Here is a 23,301-nt window from a genome sequence, read left to right on the forward strand (position 1 = left end):
AAATTTCTTGAAATTCAAACCACAATCTATGAGAACCTATGAAATCTACGTGCCAAACGATCGCTTCGGAATAAGTTTTTTTGTGTCTGATCAATTGAATTTCCAATATTGACTCAAAATACCAGAAATTACATTTTTCATGCAATATCCTTTCAGGAATATTTATGTACATTTACATAAACGGACGACACGAGAGAGCACAATCATCATAAGTTTCAAGTAATTCCTGTCAGAACAAGGAGCGTATTAAGCAGAAGAACCGCAACAACAGAAACAAAATAAATTCTAATGAATGTCTTTTCAAGTTCAAAATGTCATACTGTTTTGACGTGGCAGACGTCAATAAGCACTTAAATACCCATTCTATGCAAATCATTTCTGACATAAGCATTGGAGATGCTGATTATCCATGCATGGGCAATACATTTTCATATTTTGTAACTGAATTAAGGAAAAAGAAATATGTCAAGCTTAATTGTCTAACAATTTAAAACTTTTCTGAAAATCATTAAAGTTTAAACATTTATCATGTTTATTACTCGATTTGTGTTTCCTTTTGCATGTTTTGTATGGCTGGGAAGCACTTTTAGATGACCCCTTCAAAATCTTCTTATATTTTCTGGGGGAAAATGTGACCATAACTAGGAAATGATGATTATCAAATTCCAGGAAATATTCATTTGTAAATAATCATGAACTGATTAAAGGGATGGTCCGGGCTGAAAATATTTATATCTTAATACATAGAGTAGAATTCACTGAGCAAAATGCCGAAAATTTCATCAAAATCGGATAACAAATAATAAAGTTATTGACGTTTAAAATTTAGCAACATTTGGTGAAAAACAGTTGTCATGAATATTAATTAGGTGGGCTGATGATGTCACATCTCCACTTTCTGTTTTCTTATGTTATTAAATAAAATCATATTTTTTCATTATTTCATACTTGTGTGAATAATATGTCTCCCTTATAACCTGTATAATGAAATAAGTTGCAGCAATAAATATCTAATGCACTAAATGTCAATCCAATTTTCTAGTTCTTGGAGGAAAAAAATGTGAATAAACCTATTTTCATATAATAAAATACAAAAGAACAAGTGGAGATGTGACATCATCTGCCCACGTAATGAATATACATGACGACTGTTTTCACAAAATATTGCTACTAAACTTTTTTAATTCAATAAATTTGTTATTTGTTATCCGATTTTGATGAAATTTTCAACATTTTGCTCAGTGAATTCTACTCTAACTATAAATACTTTCAGCCCGGACCATCCCTTTAACAAACTACCGCAGTTCACAATGTACATTATGTAACATTATTAGAAGAAAACAATTACATTCCAATAGCAGATATGGTTGTCGGTACATCATGTGGAGTTTTCGAAAAAGTGGATAGAGGAAGAAGTGAAATCGATAGGGAAGGAAGTGAACAATTGATATTCGAGTAATTTTTTGTTTAAATGCGCGTAGTCCTGAAAAAGACAGTAAACCAGAAAAGGTGAAGAGGATTGAGTATTTGATAAATAACTACTCCTGGTCTGCACTCCATTCGCCGACTCAAGCTAGCATCGTCTCATTTATCCAATAATCCAACTACTCAAGCCTCTTTAACTCTTTAACCTTTTCTGTTTTACAGTCATTTTCAGATTCCATATGTTGCTCGAGTAACTTGCGTTCACGCGCGTTAAGTGATATCGGGTCCGGTCTGAGCGTTTCTGGGCGACCGCGCAATTGTTAGCCGACACAGCCAGCATTGCATTGGTGAACCACTTTCAATTTGCCATTCGGTTTTAGTCTGAAATGTATTCATTAAAAGGTTAAACGTTATCACACTGTAATAAGATGGAAAAGGGGCTTCTCAAAGGTATGTTTCACAGAGGGACATGTTCGTCAAAAGACGCGAGGCTTACTATGATTATGTAATTGCCCCGTCAGGGGCGAAATTTTTTCATTTTTGACAATGGAAATGACAATTTTTAGGCAGAAAAGTGCCTTCATCGTTTACTTTTGTCCTTGAATAATTTATCATTTTTTCTTCAGGGGGGCACGTTGGGGGGGGGGCAAAATCTCGTTTTGCCCCCCCCAAATTTTATTTGGGGGGCATGTGCCCCCCTGCCCCCCCCCCCCCCCGCTTCCGGCGCCCTTGGCGAGCGGTGAGGAGCGGGCAATTTTCCGCTCCAGCAAAGTTGACTAGCGATCTAACAACGCTTTGGCATCAAAGTTTGGCACCGCTAGACGAAAGTTCGTGAACGCTTGGGTCCGCTAGGCCAACGCAGAAATCTTGGACGCTAGACAACCGCTGCTTCGCCCGCGTTGCCCGGGCGGTGATTAAACGGTTCACAAACTTTGGTGGAGCGGTTGTAAGCGTTTTCCAAGCGGACACAGGATTGCTGGAACGATGCATTCATCCATTCATTGTTAAATTATAGCAATGAAGGGATGTACTTTTGTCTACCAGAGTAATTGTGGCTAGTACAGTAAGTAGCTGCATAAATACACTATTTTGGTCATCATGATCATAGTGTTAAACCCACTAGCGTATTTACGGGGAGGGGGGGCAGTCTGCCCCCCCCCCCCTGACGAGTCACAAGCCATGCAAAGGACGTATTCCTGTGCTCCCTGACGAACCTGAAGACCTTTTTTGCCCCCCCCCCCCCCCTGACGAGCTTGAAGACCTTTTTTTTGCTTGTCAAATTTTTGGGCGGACGTTTTTGCCCCCCCCCCCTGTGGAAAATTAGGTGCGCTATTGGTTAAACCAGTCCAGCCGACGCCCGGGTGCGCAGAACTCCGCTCTATCAACGCTCTAGTCACCGCTAAACCAACGCTCGCGACCGCTTGTCACCGTTAAACCAACGCTAAATCTACGCTGGCTTAAGCGGTGCACCGCTAAGGCAACGCCCATGTTTTCGATTTTTCCACAATTTTGTGAGCGGTGACGAGCGTTGTCGAAATTCGACCCTCTCTCCCTACCGCTCCACGACCGCTCCAAAAACGCTCGGGCAGTGTGACCAGGCCTTTATACTCTAATGACTATCATGGTTTACTTTAAGCTCCATACCGCCGACGTGATTTAACTTTCATTTTCTAAGAGGAAAGACAATATTGCTTACATTCGTAAAGAACGTCGAGGTACTTATGAGTTCCCTTGCACGGATCCCCGAAGACACTGTTGCTTGCATCCACGGAGCATGATGATTTGCCATTGCATGCGGCTTCGACTTTGCCGACACTGTTCTCCGCCTGACAGTTCTGATTGAACACGTGGAAATTGGGGCAGACTTCTTGACCTGCCTTGCGTCCGTAGAACACATCCATGACTAAGATAATCTGCCCAGATGAACAGCTGAGGGTCAGGGTACCTCCTTCACACATCCGACCACGTCGTGCACAAACGTAATCAATTTCCAGGTACTTGTAAGTTCCGTAGCAAGGTTCACCAAATACATTGCTAGAAGCAGCGACGGAACAGGAAGATCGGCCCTCACAACGAGATCGAACTCTATTCAACGAGATGGGAGAGGCGCAGTTGGTGGTTCGGATGTTAGGATGGGGGCACAAATCTGATCCGGGAAGTTGTCGGCCAAACATTGCATTGCAGATGTGAATAGCCGGGGTTTCTTCAGGGCACTGCAGATTGATGTCCTGTCCCTCACACCCTTGTTCTCTGTTACAGCCGGGATTGCGGTGGCAGGAGTAGTCTACCTCGAGGTACTTGAAGGTACCAAAACAGGGTTCGCCAAATACGTCATTGTTAGCTGCGACACTGCATGATGGTCTTCCGTCACAGTTTTCTTTGACGATTTTGAGTGATTTGCGGGCGAAACATCTTGTTGTCCGGATATATCTATGTGGGCAGATATCCTTGCCGGCAGTACGACCATAATTTGCATAGTTGATACTGATGAGGAATCCGTTGGGACACTCCAGAGAAAGGGTTCCTCCTTCACATTCCCTTTCCACTGTATTTCAATGAAAGAATTTATATACATGATCATAAATCTATGAGCATGGGGCACAACAAATAAAATCAACTTTATGAGCAGCATTAATTTGTTAAAAAATTATTTGGTCTTGAAGCGCGAGCTCATTTTTTTTATATACCGACCTTAAAGGGGAATGAAACCTTGAGAACAAATAGGCTTGTGTAGAAACAGAAAAATCAAAGAATAAGAATAAAGAAAGTTTGAGAAAAATCGGACAATAAATGAGAAAGTAATGAGCATTTAAATATTGCAATCACTAATGCTATGGAGATCCTCCCATTGGCAATGTGACAAGGATGTGTGATGTCACTGATGAACAATTTTCCTTTTGGTGGACTATAAAATACCCTCAAAATGTCTCTTTTTGATTTTTCTTATGATGATACAAACTCTTTATCCATGATGTATTTTTAAAAAATATGTATTACTTGCCCTCATGTAGAAAGAACACATGATCTATGGATAGATGTGATAAAAGAGGCAATTCAAGTGAAATATATACTAAAGTAATGGGGAGAGTTGTTCATCAGTGACATCACACATCCTTGTCGCATTGCCAATCGGAGGATCTCCATAGCATTAGTGATTGCAATATTTAAATGCTCATAACTTTCTCATTTATTGTCCAATTTTTCTCAAACTTTTGTTGATCTGTTTCTTTAATTTTTCTGTTTTCACACAAGCTATCTTGTTCCAATGGTTTCATTCTCCTTTAAAAAGGGATAATTCTAAATTTGCTAGCTAAAATGTTGGAATTAAAAATGAATGAAGCGAGTGCGAACTACATTTTTGATTGACCTGAATACGGGATATTTTGTAATATATCTAATAAAATCTTATCCACATGCCTCGTTAAAATGCGGGGGCGGAGCGCCAGGCAAAATTGTGATAATTTAGACAAGAAATTATGACTTTTATTAGGTACATTTTGTAAAAGAGATGGGAGTGAAAAACACGAGACGAATCTTTATGGATACATTTCTATATGAAAAGAGACATTTAACAGGGGGCGTTTCATGAATGGACTTGTCGGACGTTTTATCCGACAGTTACCAAAGGAACAGTACCTCTTGTCGGATGAAAATATTGATGAAACGCTCCCCAGAGAAAGATGTCAGATCTAACAACTTGTCGGATGAAAATGCTGATGAAATACCCCCACCCCCTGATCTTTCACACAAACGTGATACGTAACTCTCTCAAATAATGTAAGCGCGATTTGCTAGCTGACATGTTGGGATTCATTGACCTGATGACGGGATACGTTTAAGAACTATTTCAATGAAATATATCTCAATGAATATTTAGAGAGCAAAGAATTTGAGCTCGCATTGCAGTTTTTTTTAGTTCGGTCTCGTATCAAGCTTACATGTACATTAATAGTACTTAAAATAACAATTTGCAGGTCATTCAGTTAATCAACAAATATAATCTCGCGCTTTGCTCTCGAATAGGAGAGGAGTACATAGGAATGAAATACTAGATACAGTTAAAGGGGAAGTTCACCCTGAAGAAAAGTTTGTTGTAAAAATAGCAGAAAAAATAATAAAAAATATTGGTGAAGGTTTGAGGAAAATCCGTTAAAGATTAAGAAAGTTATTAGAATTCAAAGTTTTGGATTTGTGACGTCATATGCGAGCAGCATTCCTACATAGCGAATGGTAAAAAATCAATGAATTTCAAATTTTGTACGGTTCCTGATAACTTTATTTTGTTTTCTATTTATGATCGGGTGTGAAATGATTTGTCTATTGATATACAAAAGGCACAGTAAAAACCATTTTCAATTTTCTGAGAAAATGACATTTCATAGATTTTTTACCATTCGCTTTGTAGGAATGCTGCTTGCATATGACGTCACAAATTAAAAACTTTGAATTCTAATAACTTTCTTAATCATTGACGGATTTTCCTCAAACTTTCACCAATATTTAGGTGGTCTGTCATTTATGACAGATCACCTCTTAATTTCGTCAATTTCTTTTATTTATTTTTAACGATTTTTTTGTCGCCAAGTTATCTCAAAATCGACTTGATCAATTTCATTGAATTTCATGTCATTTATAGGATCTGTCATGGACACGTCAGAATAAGCTTTTCAAGGTCAACAGTTCATGATGACGTCATCTAGGCGCCATTTTGTAAAATCACATTATCAATCACATCTCCATTATCAATTATCAAAAGTCAATTAAATTAACATCACATCAACTTCAGGTCAAAGGTCATCAGGTCATGTCATCAAAGGTCACCTGGAGGTCACGACGCGCGCGTACGCGCGCGTCAAAATTTCAAAATGCTAAAAATCACCTTTTGACCAAACGAGAGTACGTTTCAGGTCATTTTAAGCATTTCAAAATTTTGTGCGCGCGCACATATGCGCGCGCGTTTCCGCGCGTAACGCCTATACGCAACGCAGAAACACCGTTTTTTTTACATCATTGCATTGATAATAAAATTCTGAACAATTTGATACCTTGATCAACCTTCTACGACCATTAATAACGAAATTAACACCCGTTAAAGTTTGCAGCACGTGTGCGCGCGAGCTCTCACTATAGGCCATATATGGGCAAAAACATGCCTATTGCAAATTCACTGTAGCTCTTTAAATAGTCCATTGACCCCCAATTTTTTTTTCATATATCGATAGAGTATGAGTTGTAGATTTGAGTTGTAGATTTGATTTTTTTGTCCCTAAATTATATCGTGACGTCATCAAAATAGAGCCTAAACTAAAAATTTCATTTTTTCAAAAATGACGTCATCAAATTTATGCAAATTTGGTTGTAACTTCTCGAATATAGATCGTTTTTCGCCCAGATTTCGATATGTTGTGGTTTAGAATGTACTCTTTCTCCTCAGTTAACATGAATATTCGTTTTGAGAAACGCATCATTGCGTAAAACAGCGATGAAAAGAGGCATGTCATTTTTCCTCATTTTGCGTGTAATCTCTATGGGACATGACTTTTTCTCAAAACCAGATTCGACATTCCTCTATTTCGTGAGCCATATCTCCATTTTTTCTTGTCAGTTTTCTTTAAGCTTTTAGTATGTTGTAGCTGAGATTCTAAGCTTTCGCAAGTGTGCCCTTCATTTTTTGATCAGATGCCGAGATCATGCCCGTATTTCACTTGCAAAATTGGACTTGTAATTCTCAAAATTGCTTACGTGTATTCTCTATGGGGAATATCGTGGCTTTGACTGCTTCTTAAAGGGCGCGGGTTCGAGTCCTGGGGTGGACAAGATGAATTTTTTTTTCACTTTTTTTTTCTTTTTGCCACTTCTTACATGATCCTTTATGATAATTTAAAGGTATAAAAGTTTAAATTTAGCAAGATAAAACAGATTATAATTACTTTTTTTCATATCACATGTATTTTGCGTGTAATCTCTATGGGACATGACCTTTTCTCAAAACTAGATTCGACATTCCTCTATTTCGTGAGCCATATCTCCATTTTTTCTTGTCAGTTTTCTTTAAGCTTTTAGTATGTTGTAGCTGAGATTCTAAGCTTTCGCAAATGTGCCCACCATTTTTTGATCAGATGCCAGGATCATGCCTGTATTTCGCTTGCAAAATTGGACTTGTAATTCTCAAAATTGCTTACGTGTATTCTCTATGGGGAATATCGTGGCTTTGACTGCTTTCTAAAGGGCGCGGGTTCGAGTCCTGGGGTGAACAAGATGAATTTTTTTTCACTTTTTTTTCTTTTTGCCGCTTCTTACATGATCCTTTATGATAATTTAAAGGTATAAAAGTTTAAATTTAGCAAGATAAAACAGATTATAATTACTTTTTTCATATCACATGTATTTTGCGTGTAATCTCTATGGGACATGACCTTTTCTCAAAACTAGATTCGACATTCCTCTATTTCGTGAGCCATATCTCCATTGTTTCTTGTCAGTTTTCCCTGAGCTTTTAGTATGTTGTAGCTGAGATTCTAAGCTTTCGGAACTTGCACTTTATTTTTTGATCAGATGCCGGGATCATGCCAGTATTTCGCTTGCAAAATTTGAATTGTAATTCTCAAACTTGCTTACGTGTAATCTCTATGGGGAATATGCTAGCTCAATGGATAACGCATTTGACGTGTTCGTCCGTATTGCTGACGTGTAGGTCCGTGTTGCTGACGTGGTGGTCCGTGTAGCTGACGTGTAGGTCCGTGTTGCTGACGTATTGGTCCGTGTTGACGACGTGCTCTGCCGGCATGATCCGTGTAGATCCGTGTGAAGCTGCCGTGTTGATGCCGTGTTCACAGTCATCTGGGGCAAAACTATCCCGGACCTCCCCGGATCATGCCGGCATTGCCGTGTTGATCCGTGAGGTATAATCATCTATCTTGTATGTATCTGTTTGAAGATGTATGTCTGACGATTGTCATCACCACATCAATAATCACATTTAGTAATGGTCAAAACTTATTCTTAGGATGTCTACGATCAAGATTATCAATGATATCTAAATGATTTATTTCATACATCAGCCGACACTGAATGACAAATCATGACAGACCACCTAATTCGTCCGCATGACGAATTAAATTCTAGTTTTTATTATTTTTTCTGCTATTTTTACAACAAACTTTTCTTCAGGGTGAACTTCCCCTTTAATAACTTAAAACACAAGAAGAGTTGTGGGCATGATGGTAATGATGAAATTTCATTAAAGAATGTCATAGAATATATTGTTGATCCATTAGTACACATATTTAATCTTTCCTTAATTAATGGCGTCGTGCCCGACAATATGAAAATATCTTAGGTAATACCAGTGTATAAAAAAGGAGATAACAATAATGTATCTAACTATAGACCGATATCTTTATTGCCTTCTCTATCAAAGGTTTTAATAGAAAGGGCAATATATCATGTATATACAAGATTATTACATTTTTTGAATAAATATGATATAATTTATGACTTTCACATTTTGACATTTGGATTCCGCCAAAATCATAGTATGGTCAGTTCCCCCATGTCTGTGCGGTCTCCCAAGTCTGCGCACCCGCGTATCTGCGATATTCTAGTAAAAGAGATACGCAACGAACACGAACTTTACACATGCAATACATAGACAGGTATTCATTAAAAAATCCGACTCAAAATGGTAGGAAAATAATGAATTCAGGGCATTTCATGTGACAGCCTCAAAATGCAGCCTTTCTCATCAAAATCCCTGAATCGTGTGCAAAGTGAATGAGTGCGCAGACATGGGGTACCATTTTTTTTTCAATTTGAAAATGACTGCCCGAGGTTTTTTCCAAGAAAATCATATATTTCTTTCACATTTTTATGAGATATTTGGTTCACTAACTCATTAAGGAACATTATCAACTGAAAGATTTTCTGAAATAAGAAGAAATTCATGTTCAATCTTAACTAAAATTGTTAGGTGCGCAGACTTGGGGCCCACCATCATACATCTCATGCTCCTCTTTCATTTGTTGAAAAAAAACACACAAAAGCTATTGATAAATTTGAACATATAGTAAGTGTTTTTCTGGACCTCTCCAAAATGACCATTTGGTTTAATCCCATCTCATTTTCATCGGTCTTTCTTTTGACAATCTGTGAATTTCGATTCCAGAACCAATTGATTTGAGAGGCTTGAGCCTCTCTTTTATTAAACAAATCTCTTAATTATTGACATGTGTTTAGTTAAGATTATTGAAGCTAGCCTGTGTCAAAACTTTGTTCATTTTGACTGATGGGAATTTGTGTAGTGAGCTTGTGAAGTTTGATTTGTCTTTTTTTATTTTCGAACCCAGTTTATGATAGGCATATGATCTGCATCAAAATGGAAGAAGGTGATACAAGCTTCCCAAATTGAGTAATTTCCGTTCGTGTTAGAATTTTCTGCTTGAAACATAGCAATGAGTCTCTGTTTCCTGTGTTGGTTGACGCGCATATATTAAAGAACAGAAGTTCAGTCTTTTCCAAATTGTAGGCAGACTGGGGATTTTCAATGAAATCCAGACCGGTTGCCGTACAATCAAAATCTGTCTTTTTAACCGTAATTCTCCCGGGGGGCATAATAGCCCCCCCCCCCTCGACAATTTTAGCGATATATCTGCTGCAATTTTATTTTTGACCTCACCGCTCTTTTTACTTCCAAGTTTCCAAATTTTGAGAACAAATTTGTGACGCCCGGGTACGCGTTTACGACATTACACAACATTATGTAAATGTATGCAGACCCAAAATTGCTCAAAAACGTGATTTCATGTACAAATCCAATGCAAATTGTGTATTTAGCCAAAATCCATGAATGTATCATTATTTCTACTTTTACTAATTAAACTTAATTAATTTTGCCTTGTTTATGATCAGCATTAAGTCGAGAACGATTTCCATCGAAAAAACAATAAAAAAAATAAGTAAAAACAAGAGAAAAAAAGAAAAAAAAAAGAAATACATAAGAAATCGGTCTTGGTACCAGAATTTTCTTTTCATTTACAATTGTTAGGAATGCTATAAAGAATATTTCCACCAAAAAAGCCTTCTTATTCAGTGAATCAGAGCAAAAAGTATGATTTCATGAATAAATTAGCATAATTAATTCATATAAAATAAAATATATGAATTCAGTGAAATTTGCAACTGCAACTATGCAACTGCGTAGATAACGTCATTCTCTACCATGATGCAACTTTTCGTTTTGATTGCGCAATCCGCGGCTGAGATCTTAAGGGCGGCCATAATGCCCCCCCCCCCCCCGGGAAATGGCAAGAATCAAAATACTCCGGGAGATTTAGGGTTAAATCTTAAATGATTTAAATTGAGGTAAGAACAACCACAGTCCCTTGTTAACTAAGGCATGAAATGGTTCATATGTTATTGGTTATAATATACCACCTTGGAGTAATAGAGTAATACCAACAAAAAGCTGTGAAAGCCGAGTTCCTAAATGAAAACAGGAGTCACCAATACCATGACAGAAACATTTTTTTTTATTTGAATTCAAATCGTTATGTTTAAATTTAAATATCAGTGCTCGACAAGTAACTGAACATTGCCGATGTGGATTTACTTAAATGTAATTTCTTTTTGATATATTCTACTCACCAATAGCACGAGAAGCTCCAAATGACGCAGACAGAAAGAAGCAACAGAGAATCAATTTTCTTGCCATTGTAGCCATTTCCGTTGTGTTTTTCTTCCCCTAGATAACAAAAGGTGGGTAAATTTGTTTGCAATTAGAAGTTATAATGAATTTTATATTTTACCGAGCAAATGGTGAATGATGTAATTTAAATAATCCAAGTTCATATCTAACTCTTGCTTTGCCAATTCAGTATGTGTTAAGTCAAATCAACGAAGTTAAATTTACTTATTCAGTTTGGGTATATGAGTAGGCCTACATAATTACGGCATAAATGTAAAAAAATACAAAACAGACATGGTACCTGAAATTTCAGGAATATATTTTTCACCCTTAAATGTAACCAGTCACCCCCAAAGCTAACAATAAGTCTTAAAAAAATGAATTTTGGAGATTTTCATTGAGTTTAAAAAACGCACATCATAAGCTTTCAAACCATGAAGACATACTCTCCCAAAAAGCTTGCACGCTGCCCTAGAGAGGGTCGTGCTGTTTCGGGTGTTGCTAGTGCTTCAGGTGTATGGAAGCAGGAGACCGTCAAAAACGCGGATATACGTCGTGTCGTAATTCAATTTACTACACGACGTAAATAATTACGTAGTGTAGCAATTCGAATTACTACACGACGTAAATAATTACGTAGTGTAGTAATTCGAATTACTACACAACGTAATTCCGAATTACTGCCCAACGATTTAATGTCATGACGTTAAATGAATTAGTGTCGCTACATCAAATAATTAAGGTCATGTAGTATTTCGAATTACTACACGACGTAAATAATTACGTAGTGTAGTAATTCCAATTACTACCTACCTAAATAATTACGTCGTGTAGTAAATAATTACTACACGACGTAATTTCGAATTACTGCTCAACGATTTAACGTCATGACGTTAAATGAATTAGTGTAGTGACATTAAATCAACCAATGAGACCGTTCGTTATATGAGCGCAATGCGAAGAGCTGAGATTACAGAGTATTGTACATGAACGTACCGGCAGGAAGTTAGTTGGATGTTCGACATTTGATATTCAAACTGTGAAGTTGGTTTGATATTCAGGTTCGATATTCAAACGCCTGTGAAGCTGGACCAACATTCGATATTCAAATATATTCAGGGGTTTTGAAAGCTAAGGGGCCCCCAGGGATACCCCCGACGGCCTAGCCGGGATAACACGTATCTTAACTTGTAGAAATCGACTCGGGCAACCATATATTAAACACTATGTGCATGCACATTTAGGGGGCTCAAATTAACAAAATTAAAGGAATAAAGGGCTATTTATCGCATTTTGTTTATTTTTTTTCCCAAGGGGCCCCCATGAATATCCCGACGGTCTATCCGGGGTAACCACCTACCCTAACTTGTAGAACTTGACTCTGTTACCCGGCGCATGCACATAACGGGGTGTGGGGGGGGGGGGCTAAAATTAACAAAACGGAATATTTCAAGCATGGGGAACCACGTTCCTGACTAATCTCTTGGTGCCGCCAGTGGATAGAGCAAAAAAAAAACAAGGAAAAAGAGAATACAAAATAGGAGAGAGAGAAGCGAAAGGGGGAGATTTGAAAGAAAAGGAGGGGGAACGGGAGAGAAAGAGAAGGGAGAACGGAGGGGTCATATCATTGTATGAACAGGATGTTTTATGATTGTGCCCCGAGCATTAGGGCGAAGCTCAATGCGTGATAAGAACAAAAAGAGGGGGCACACAATTGCGCATGCAGCAAAAATTTGCTTCGTAATAAGTCTCGAGCCAGCGAGAAAAAACACCTTTAACTTTGAGATTGATTTTGACATGGTATGCATAAAATAACGTATCTTTCATCTTTCTTTCCTTTCTTTTTTTATCATTTCCTATTGGTCTCGGTTGTAGAACATTTTTTTTTGGGGGGGGGGCAGTACTATGCGGATCGGGTCCGTGGCAATATTGGTCCAGCTTCACAGGCGTTTGAATATAGAACCTGAATATCAAACCAACTTCACAGTTTGAATATCAAATGTCGAACATCCAACTAACTTCCTGCCGGTACGTTCCTGTACAATACTCTGTAGTCTCAGCTCTTCGCATTGCGCTCATATAACGAACGGTCTCATTGGTTGATTTAACGTCACTACACTAATTCATTTAACGTCATGACGTTAAATCGTTGAGCAGTAATTCGGAATTACGTCGTGTAGTAATTATTTACTACACGACGTAATTATTTAGGTAGTGTAGTAATTGGAATTACTACACTACGTAATTATTTACGTCGTGTAGTAATTCGAATTACTACACGACCTTAATTATTTGATGTAGCGACACTAATTCATATAACGTCATGACATTAAATCGTTGGGCAGTAATTCGGAATTACGTCGTGTAGTAATTCGAATTACTACACTACGTAATTATTTACGTCGTGTAGTAATTCGAATTGCTACACTACGTAATTATTTACGTCGTGTAGTAAATTGAATTACGACACGACGTATATCCGCGTTTTTGACGGTCTCCTGCTTCCATATAGGGGATGTAGTGATACTGTGGTGGTATTCTTGGTGCAGTGTATACATAGTGCTAAGTGCAGGCCTGGCTAAGTGCAGTGTGCGCGTGGTAAGTGTGCGACAGCATCGCAAGGGGAGGGGAGGCAACATTTGTTGAATGATAGGCAATGTTGCTCCCCGTAAGCCATCTAGGTTGAAGTTACAGCAGCGTTTGGGAGAGTATTCCAAATAAGGGTGGGTCTTATTCAAGGATGGTTCTTGGGAACAAACTGCACGTATAGCAATTCACTCTGCAGAATGGCTGAGTGTACTTGAGCTGATGTCCAGTGTTTTTTGTTTTGTAGTAATCTTTATTATTCATTCAAATAAAATTTATATATACATAATCAAGGAAATAATAAAAAAGATAATTGCAGCAGTACAATACACAAATTAAATAACAGTGTAATAAACATAGCAGACAAATTGTATCACATAATCAGAACAGAGACATATAATTCGAAATCATGCAAACATAAATGCATGCAGCTAAAGCAAATAATAATGATAAAAAAAGACGTAACTACGTATACGCAAATTGAAAGAATGAATGTATATTGAGCATTCTCCCGCCCGCGCGTTTCCGTTTTACACCCTGGCCAAGGCATTTTCCGGAAAAGTAGCCAAAAAGCGACTAGTGAAGAGTCTACACACGTCGCTGGTTGCATGCAGCGTGCGACACAGGCGAGTCCACCACCGCATGCAATTTGCACAGTTCATAGAGATGTATATTATTGACACTAGAGGGCGGACTTCATCAAATTGCTGTGAATCCATGTTCGGGGCGGCCGCCATCTTAAAGAGGGCAAGAGCGCGGATTTATAACACACGGCTCTATGGGAGAATATCACATATTTCACTTTTTTACATTATATTTTCAATTTGATGCTGTATGCAACGTTAAAATCACAAGGCAAAACATTTTTATGTTAAAATATATGATAACCATGCATATTTTATAAAGGAGATGGACTGAACATCCAGAAAACGGGGAAAAATAGGTTGCTGTACGTGCATTACCTATGATGTAGATCAGGGCTTGGTCTGAAGTTTCCCCTCCTTTCAGTTAATTTTGACGAAATCAAAGTAGAAATCATATGGTGAATCACTGATAATCCCATTAAATATAATATTGGAGACTATGCGACTTTATAGCTATATTTAACACCACGGGTGTTAAATCTAGCAGCCCAATCAATAAAGGACCACACCATCTGGTGTTGGAGTTACACGTTCTGCCACTGGTGTTAAGATTACCAACATTTAGGATGTTAAAATATATCAACACCAGTCTTGGTGTTCGATTTGAACACGAGTCGGAGAATGTTATGAAGTTGACACCATTCGGTGTTCATTTGACACCCTCGAACACCTGCAGAAACGACGAAAGCTTAAATCACCCATTGGTGTAAAAAAAATACCAACACCAGCTTTGGTGTTGTTTCACGGTTCGGATTCACATCATTTGGTGTCCGATTTCAAGTTCTTCAACACCTGCAGCCTGACGGTGTAACTTAACACAAGGGTATTTTTTAAAAATACCCCAACAACAGACAGTGTTGAGTTACTCCAGTGAAGTGTAACTTCAACAATAATTTTTGTTAAAATATTTCTATCCAACACCTGTCACGGTGTTGTTTCAACACTTCTGAGTATTTGGTGTTTATTTTACACTCTAAGTGTTGTTTCAACACAGTATACACTGCCGGAGTGTCAAATGAGCACCAAGTTGTTTCAACACTTCTGAGTATTTGGTGTTTATTTTACACTCTAAGTGTTGTTTCAATACAGTATATTGCTTGAACACTGAGTGTCAAATGAGCACCAAATCAAGAGAACATATGAACACTCTAAAGTGTTAAGTTGACCTTATCTTACACCCTTGTCACGGTATATGCTATATGATGGCTTATTACTACTCAGTCGACCTCGTCGTTTTTCCCCTGTTTTCTGGATGTTCAGTCCATCTCCTTTATAAAATATGCATGGTTATCATATATTTTAACATAAAAATGTTTTGCCTTGTGATTTTAACGTTGCATACAGCATTAAATTGAAAATATAATGTAAAAAAGTGAAATATGTGATATTCTCCCATAGAGCCGTGTGTTAAAAATCCGCGCTCTTGCCCTCTTTAAGATGGCGGCTGCGCAATACATGGAATCACAGCCGCATTACGCGCGCGTCAATGCGAGTGATTACTCTAGTGTCAATTTACATCTATGGCACAGTTACTGATCAGAGCACAGAGTTCCTCGGCACTTCATGTACAGAGAAAGCGGCAGTCAGGAGTGAATTGCAGTCGCGTTGTTTATGATAGTTTTTTTTTCTAAAAATAAATTATTAACTAAATGAATAGAATGACAGACAAAATCAAAATAAACAGATACTTATAATGGAAAGACAAATTGAAGTTTGATGGATTGATACACTTAGAAGCTGCCGAAAGATAGATATAGAAGACTGATAAATAAATAGAGACAAGATAGACAGATAGATAGATAGAAATAGAGAGAGAGAGGTGGATAGATAGATAGAAAGAGAGAGAGAGATGTTGTAGATAGAAATATGGACGGACAAAGAGAAAGAGAGAAAATATTAAAACTGACAGATAGATGCTAGAGAGGGAGAGAGATAGAGAATTTGAGAGACAGATATATAGATGTTAGATAGATAGAAAGATAAAGAATGAGAGAGACAGAGAAGATAGACAAATTAACAGATAGATACATAGATATATAGATAGAGAGAAATAGAGAAAGACAGACAGATGGATAGATAGATAGAGATAGATAGATGAGAGATAGACAGATGTTAGATAAAGAGGGAGAGAGACAAAGAATATTAACAACTTAATAGATAGATAGTTAAAAAAATAGATAAATAGATAGAGAGAATAAGAGAAAGACAGACAGATGGATACATAGATAGATAGAGAGAGATATTAAATAGATAATTAAAGAATGAGAGAGACAGAGAAGATTATTAACAAATTAACAGATAGATAGATACTCTAGTTAAAAAATAGATAAATAGAGAGAAATAGAGAAAGACAGACAGATGGATGGATAGATAGAGAGATTTAATTGAGATAGATAGATGTTAGATAAAGAATGAGAGAGACAGAGAAGATTATTAGATAGATAGATACTGCAGTTACATAGAGATAGAATTTGAGAGATAGATATATAGACAGATAGAGAGAAAGACAGACATCAGCAAGTCGGCAAGGCAAATGATCAAACCTGGAAAGTATAAGCTCATGCAGCTGCATTTGCAAGACAGTAGGGGAAGGCGGGGTAAGTTGTGACAGTTTTTGCTTTTTGCATGTTAGAATTGATATGATTAATAATCTTGTCGAAGTAAGTACCTTGCTTTGAAATTTCATTCTTCTGAAATATTTTCCACCTATATATAAATTTCTACCCCAACACTGAAAGTCATCGTGACCTTTGAAAAAACCGATGTCAAATGGCTCAACTTGCCCCATATATGGGGTAAGTTTGAGCCACCTTCTGGGGTAAGTTGAGCCACAAAAACTATGTACAAAATGTATGGGGGAGAACCAGCATGTCAATTTTTTGTTTAAAGTCTTTTCACTTGCTAATTCTCTATAAATACTAACATCCTGTAAAAGGAAAAGAGCAGTCATGTAAATTTGCTCCTTCCAGCCTGCATTTCAATCGATTTTTATGGTTTGTTTTTTTTTTTAAGATACATTACCATAGGAATTACCATGGCTCAACTTGCCCCATGCTGTTTGGCTCAACTTACCCCAGTCCGAACTTAGTGCGATAATTTTGTATCCACACGTTTATTATGCATCCATCATATAAAAGACTATGACAAGAATGAAGATCCATACCTGGACTAATAATGCTGTTATCATGTCTTTATTATATTTAAAGACGTGTGTGTTTATAAAGCACTTATATATTTCACACTCTTTTTAACTTTTTTGGCTGAAATTCACATTTTCCCCTCTAAGAAACTACTTTTTGTTTCAAAGTTGGAAACAATGTGGTGGGGTTAGGGGTTATGCTATGGGTCATCAATACATGACACCACCACAATGTCTGACTCATTCATTATTGGCCTGCGGCTGGTGGCTCAACTTGCCCCTATGCTCAACTTACCCCGCCTTCCCCTACGGTATGTTCTGCGGATAACTTCGGTGCGGACTTTGGATCGCGCGCCCAGCTGATAATGTAAACAAACGTGGACGTAGACTCTTCACTAGTCGCTTTTTAGCTACTTTTCCGGAAAATGCCTTCGCCAGGGTGTAAAACGGAAACGCGTGTTAAGGCCCTAAACCGCAAATTGCACCTAAACCGCAAATCGCCGCCTAAGCTTGTAGAAAAAAAGTATTTTTGAAACGAAGGACCTTGGATGAGTGGTTTCACTACTACTACTACTACTACTACTACTACTACTACTACTACTACTCCTACTCCTATATACTACTACTACTACTACTACTACTACTACTACTACTACTACTCCTACTACTACTCCTACTACTACTACTAAAACTACTACTACTACTACTAAAACTACTACTACTACTACTACTCTTACTGCTACTACTACTTCTACTACTGCTACTCCTCCTACTACTACTACTACTACTACTACTACTACTACTACTACTCCTCCTACTACTACTCCTACTACTACTACTAAAACTACTACTACTACTACTCTTACTGCTACTACTACTACTACTACTACTACTACTACTACTACTCTTATTGCTACTACTACTTCTACTATACTTCTACTCCTACTACTACTACTACTACTACTACTACTACTACTACTACTACTCCTACTCCTACTACTACTCCTACTATACTACTACTAAAACTACTACTACTACTACTACTACTACTACTACTACTACTACTACTACTCCTCCTACTCCTACTACTACTCCTACTACTACTACTACTACTAAAACTACTACTACTCTTACTGCTACTACTACTACTACTACTACTACTACTAAAACTACTACTACTACTACTCTTACTGCTACTACTACTTCTACTATACTGCTACTCCTACTACTACTACTACTACTACTACTACTACTACTACTCCTACTCCTACTACTACTACTACTATACTACTACTAAAACTACTACTACTACTACTACTCCTACTACAACTCCTACTACTACTACTACTACTACTACTACTACTACTACTAAAACTACTCCTACTACTACTCCTACTACTACTACTACTACTACTAAAACTACTACTACTACTCTTACTGCTACTACTACTTCTACTACTGCTACTGCTACTCCTACTACTACTACTACTACTCCTACTCCTACTACTACTCCTACTACTACTACTACTACTACTACTACTACTACTACTACTACTACTACTACTAAAACTACTACTACTACTACTCTTACTGCTACTACTACTTCTATTACTGCTACTCCTACTACTACTACTTCTACTACTACTACTATTTCGTACTGATTATGACTACATGGCTTCATTACCCTCGTAACATTTTGTATTAAAGTTTTAAAAAGATTATAATAAATATTAAAAAAATTATTTATAGCGATTCTTTCTTTATTTTCCGCCTTTCATTTCTTCCCTTTTCCTTTTCCTTTGCTTAAACCTACAGGCGTTAGATTATACTAGGGGAGAATTAGGGATACACAAAAAAAACACCAAAAAAAACCACAAAAAACGGCACTATGTACAGCCCAAATTGCCCAACTCCCACCATAACCAAGAGTCAAAAACCAACAAACAAGGACCGTGTGCGCGTAAGAGGCGTGAACACAGAGGGCGGCAAACATAAATCGCAGAAGGATAGAGGTTGAAGAGTGAGGAATTAGAACTAGGGCGCTGATCTCATTTTTATGAGAAATGTTGTTGTTGATCCCTTTGTTGATACACGTATTTATTTATTTGTTTATTTATTTAAATATTTTACCAGGGTGCTCATTCAACATAAAGTTGGTCTCCCATGGGGCCCTAAAAGGCTATCATTATTGTTCTTCTTGTTTGTTGGTTTTGGACTCTTGGTTATTATGGGAGTTAGGCAACTTGGGCTGTACATAGTGCCGTTTTTTTTGTGTGTGTTTTTTTTAGATTTTTTTTGTGTATCCCTAATTCTCCCCTAGTATAATCTAACGCCTGTAGGTTTAAGCAAAGGAAAAGGAAAAGGGAAGAAATGAAAGGCGGAAAATAAAGAATCGCTATAAATAATTTTTTAAATATTTATTATAATCTTTTTAAAACTTTAATACAAAATGTTACGAGGGTAATGAAGCCATGTACTCATATTATAGTCATAATCAGTACGAAATAGTAGTAGTAGGAGTAGCAGTGTAGAAGTAGGAGTAGTAGTAGTTTTAGTAGTAGTATAGTAGGAGTAGTAGTAGGAGTAGGAGTAGTAGTAGTAGTAGTAGTAGTAGGAGTAGTAGTTTTAGTAGTAGTATAGTAGGAGTAGTAGTAGGAGTAGTAGTAGTAGTAGTAGGAGGAGTAGTAGTAGTAGTAGTAGTAGTAGTAGTTTTAGTAGTAGTAGTAGTAGGAGTAGTAGTAGGAGTAGGAGTAGGAGTAGGAGTAGTAGTAGTAGTAGTAGTAGTAGTAGTAGTAGTAGTAGTAGTAGTAGTAGTAGTAGTAGTAGTAGTTTTAGTAGTAGTATAGTACGAGTAGTAGTAGGAGTAGTAGTAGTAGTAGTAGTAGTAGTAGTAGTAGTAGTAGTAGTAGGAGTAGCAGTATAGTAGAAGTAGTAGTAGCAGTAAGAGTAGTAGTAGTAGTAGTAGTAGTAGTAGTAGTAGTAGGAGTAGTAGTAGGAGTAGGAGGAGTAGTAGTAGCAGTAGTAGTAGTAGTAGTAGTAGTAGTAGGAGTAGCAGTAGTAGAAGTAGTACTAGCAGTAAGAGTAGTAGTAGTAGCAGTAAGAGTAGTAGTAGTAGTAGTTTTAGTAGTAGTAGTAGTAGGAGTAGTAGGAGGAGTAGGAGTAGTAGTAGTAGTAGTAGTAGTAGTAGTAGTAGTAGTAGTAGTAGTAGTAGTAGTAGTAGTATAGGAGTAGGAGTAGTAGTAGTATTAGTGGTAGTAGTAGTAGTAATAGTAGCTTATTTTCAAAAAATTTCAAACTTTAATACTAAATGTTACCAGGGGAGTGAAACCACTCATCCAAGGTCCTTCGTTTCAAAAATACTTTTTTTCTACAAGCTTAGGCGGCGATTTGCGGTTTAGGTGCAATTTGCGGTTTAGGGCCTTAACACCCGCTCCCTACGAAATCCTGGATCCGCGCCTGGTGTGAACGATACCTATTCGTGGGCTGAGGGGGCCATACATACTGTCAAGCCATGGGCATTACTGGCTGTAACACGGTTGGGGTATACTAAGTGAATTGAGTGCACCCAGGCGCGTTCACACAAGGAGTTCCGTTTTAACCCTAAATAGACTGGGCTATTTCAACGCCTATAAAGACTGGGGGGGGGGGCTGATTCAGCCCCCCCCCCTTATGATCTCGGCCGTTGATCGCGCGATCGCGACGAAAATTGGCACACGCGTTACCCATGGCATTATCTACAAAACTATAACATCAAATTCGGCAAAAAATCTCATGTCTCATTAATTATGCTAATTTATGCGTAAAATCATGTTTGCTCTAATTAATAAAATAATGCCCCTGAAATGCTAATTTTTGTTTCACATACTCTAGATAGGCATCTGATCAAATTGATTTTAAAAAGATTTCAAAATCAAATTTATTTTCTTATGTATTCTATTGTTTTCTAAATTTCTTATGTATTTCTTTGTTTTTTGACTTTTTGTTTTTTATTGTTTTTTCAATGGAAATTATCGGGGACTTTATTTTGACCATAAACAAGATAAAATTAATTGATTTTAAGCAGTAAAAGGAAAAATAATGAAACATTTATGAATTTTGGCTAAGAACACTATTTGCATTGGATTTGTACACAAATTCACGTTTTTGAGTAATTTTGGGTCTGCATGCACTTACGAAATGTTGCGTAATTTTGGAACCGCGTACCCGGGGGTCACAATTTTGGTCTCAAAAGTTGCGCGAGACTTGAAAGTAAAAAGTCAGCGAGCGACGCGGTCAAAAAATTTCGCACAGCGGATTTATTGCGAAAAATGTTGAGGGGGGGGGCTGAATCAGCCCCCCCCCCAGTCTTTTTAGGGTTAAGTGCTCAAGCACTGTTCACTTCAGGTTTCTCTGTAGATGTTTTAGTGTTTTTTACCTTGGTTGCATGGGACTCGAACTCACCTTGTAACTGCAGTCAAGATCACTTTCCGCTACGCTAAGCGAGAAGCGCTGATACCAGAAGAGAATTTTTAGCGATTATGAGATGAGTCTAGACTCATATAGACCCTTTACTGAGTAAATAAACTGATGTCTATGGACAATTTTACGAACTCGATTCTTCTAAGAATTTTTGACGGAATAAACCATATTTTGATATGCATTTATATCATTCATGGTTTATTTATTCCAAAAACAATACACATTTGGCAGCCAATGGCTGAAAAAAAATGTGTTTACAAATGGTTCACATATATATAGGGGAAGGCGGGGTAAGTTGAGCATAGGGGCAAGTTGAGCCACCAGCCCCAGGCCAATAATGAATGAGTCAGACATTGCTGTGGGTGGTGTCATGTATTGATGACCCATAGCATAACCCCTAACCCCACCAAATTGTTTCCCACTGTTAAACAAAAAGTAGTTTTTTAGAGGGAAAAGTATGAATTTCAGCAAAAAAAAGTAAAAAAGAGTGTGAATTAGATAAGTACTTTATTCACACACACGTCTTTAAATATAGTAAAGACATGATAACAACATTGTTAGTACATATATGGATCTTTATTCTTGTCATAGTCTTTTATTATGATAGATGCATAATAAATGTGTGGATACAAAATTATCGCACTAAGCTCGGACTGGGGTAAGTTGAGCCAAACAGCATGGGGCAAGTTGAGTCATGGTAATTTTTATGGTAATGTATCTTAAAAAACAAACAAACCTTAAAAATTGAGTGAAATGCAGGCTGAAAGGAGCAAATGTACATGACTGCTCTTTTCCTTTTAAAGGATGTTAGTATTATAGAGAATTAGCAAGTAAAAAGACTTTAAACAAAAAATTGACATCCTGGTTCTCCCCCATACATTTTGTACGTAGTTTTTGTGGCTCAACTTACCCCCAGACGGTGGCACAACTTACCCCATACATGTATATGGGGCAAGTTGAGCCATTTGACATCGTTTTTTCAAAGGTCACGATGACTTTCAGTTTGGGGGTAGAAAGTTATATGTAGGTGAAAAACATTTCCCAAGAATCAAATTTAAAGGCAAGGTACTTATTTCTACAATAGTACTAGTCATATCAATTCTAACATGCAAAATGCAAAAAGTGTCACAACTTACCCCGCCTTCCCCTACATATAAAAAAATACAAATTTAAAATGATACATGTATTAGACCTCGTAGACTTAAAATAGTTGATATGATGACAATTTTCGGTCCGTTGAAAGTAGTGAATAGATTAATCATAATTTGCCACAAATCGTTCAACAGGAAATGCCAATTAAACACCAGTGCAATAATTACAAAATTCAGTAATCAATACAAAGTTGAAATAATATGTATTAAATTTTT

General features: G+C 37.4%; 1 protein-coding gene across 3 annotated transcripts in view; it reads right to left on the minus strand.

Moving 5' to 3' along the window:
* The window catches only part of LOC121414426 (L-rhamnose-binding lectin CSL3-like), a 51,693-nt gene that overhangs the window by 21,832 nt on the left and 6,560 nt on the right, over window positions 1–23,301 (minus strand). For all 3 annotated transcript variants that reach the window (XM_041607600.1, XM_041607599.1, XM_041607601.1), the window contains exons 2-3: window positions 11,068–11,164; window positions 3,122–3,970 (exon numbers count right to left, since the gene is read on the minus strand). In XM_041607600.1, coding sequence (XP_041463534.1) covers window positions 3,122–3,970; window positions 11,068–11,143 — 925 coding nt within the window. In that variant the 5' untranslated portion in view covers window positions 11,144–11,164. The remainder of the gene's footprint in view (window positions 1–3,121; window positions 3,971–11,067; window positions 11,165–23,301) is intronic.

This window comes from Lytechinus variegatus, chromosome 4 (assembly GCF_018143015.1).
Source record: "Lytechinus variegatus isolate NC3 chromosome 4, Lvar_3.0, whole genome shotgun sequence".
Classification (NCBI taxonomy): domain Eukaryota; kingdom Metazoa; phylum Echinodermata; class Echinoidea; order Temnopleuroida; family Toxopneustidae; genus Lytechinus; species Lytechinus variegatus.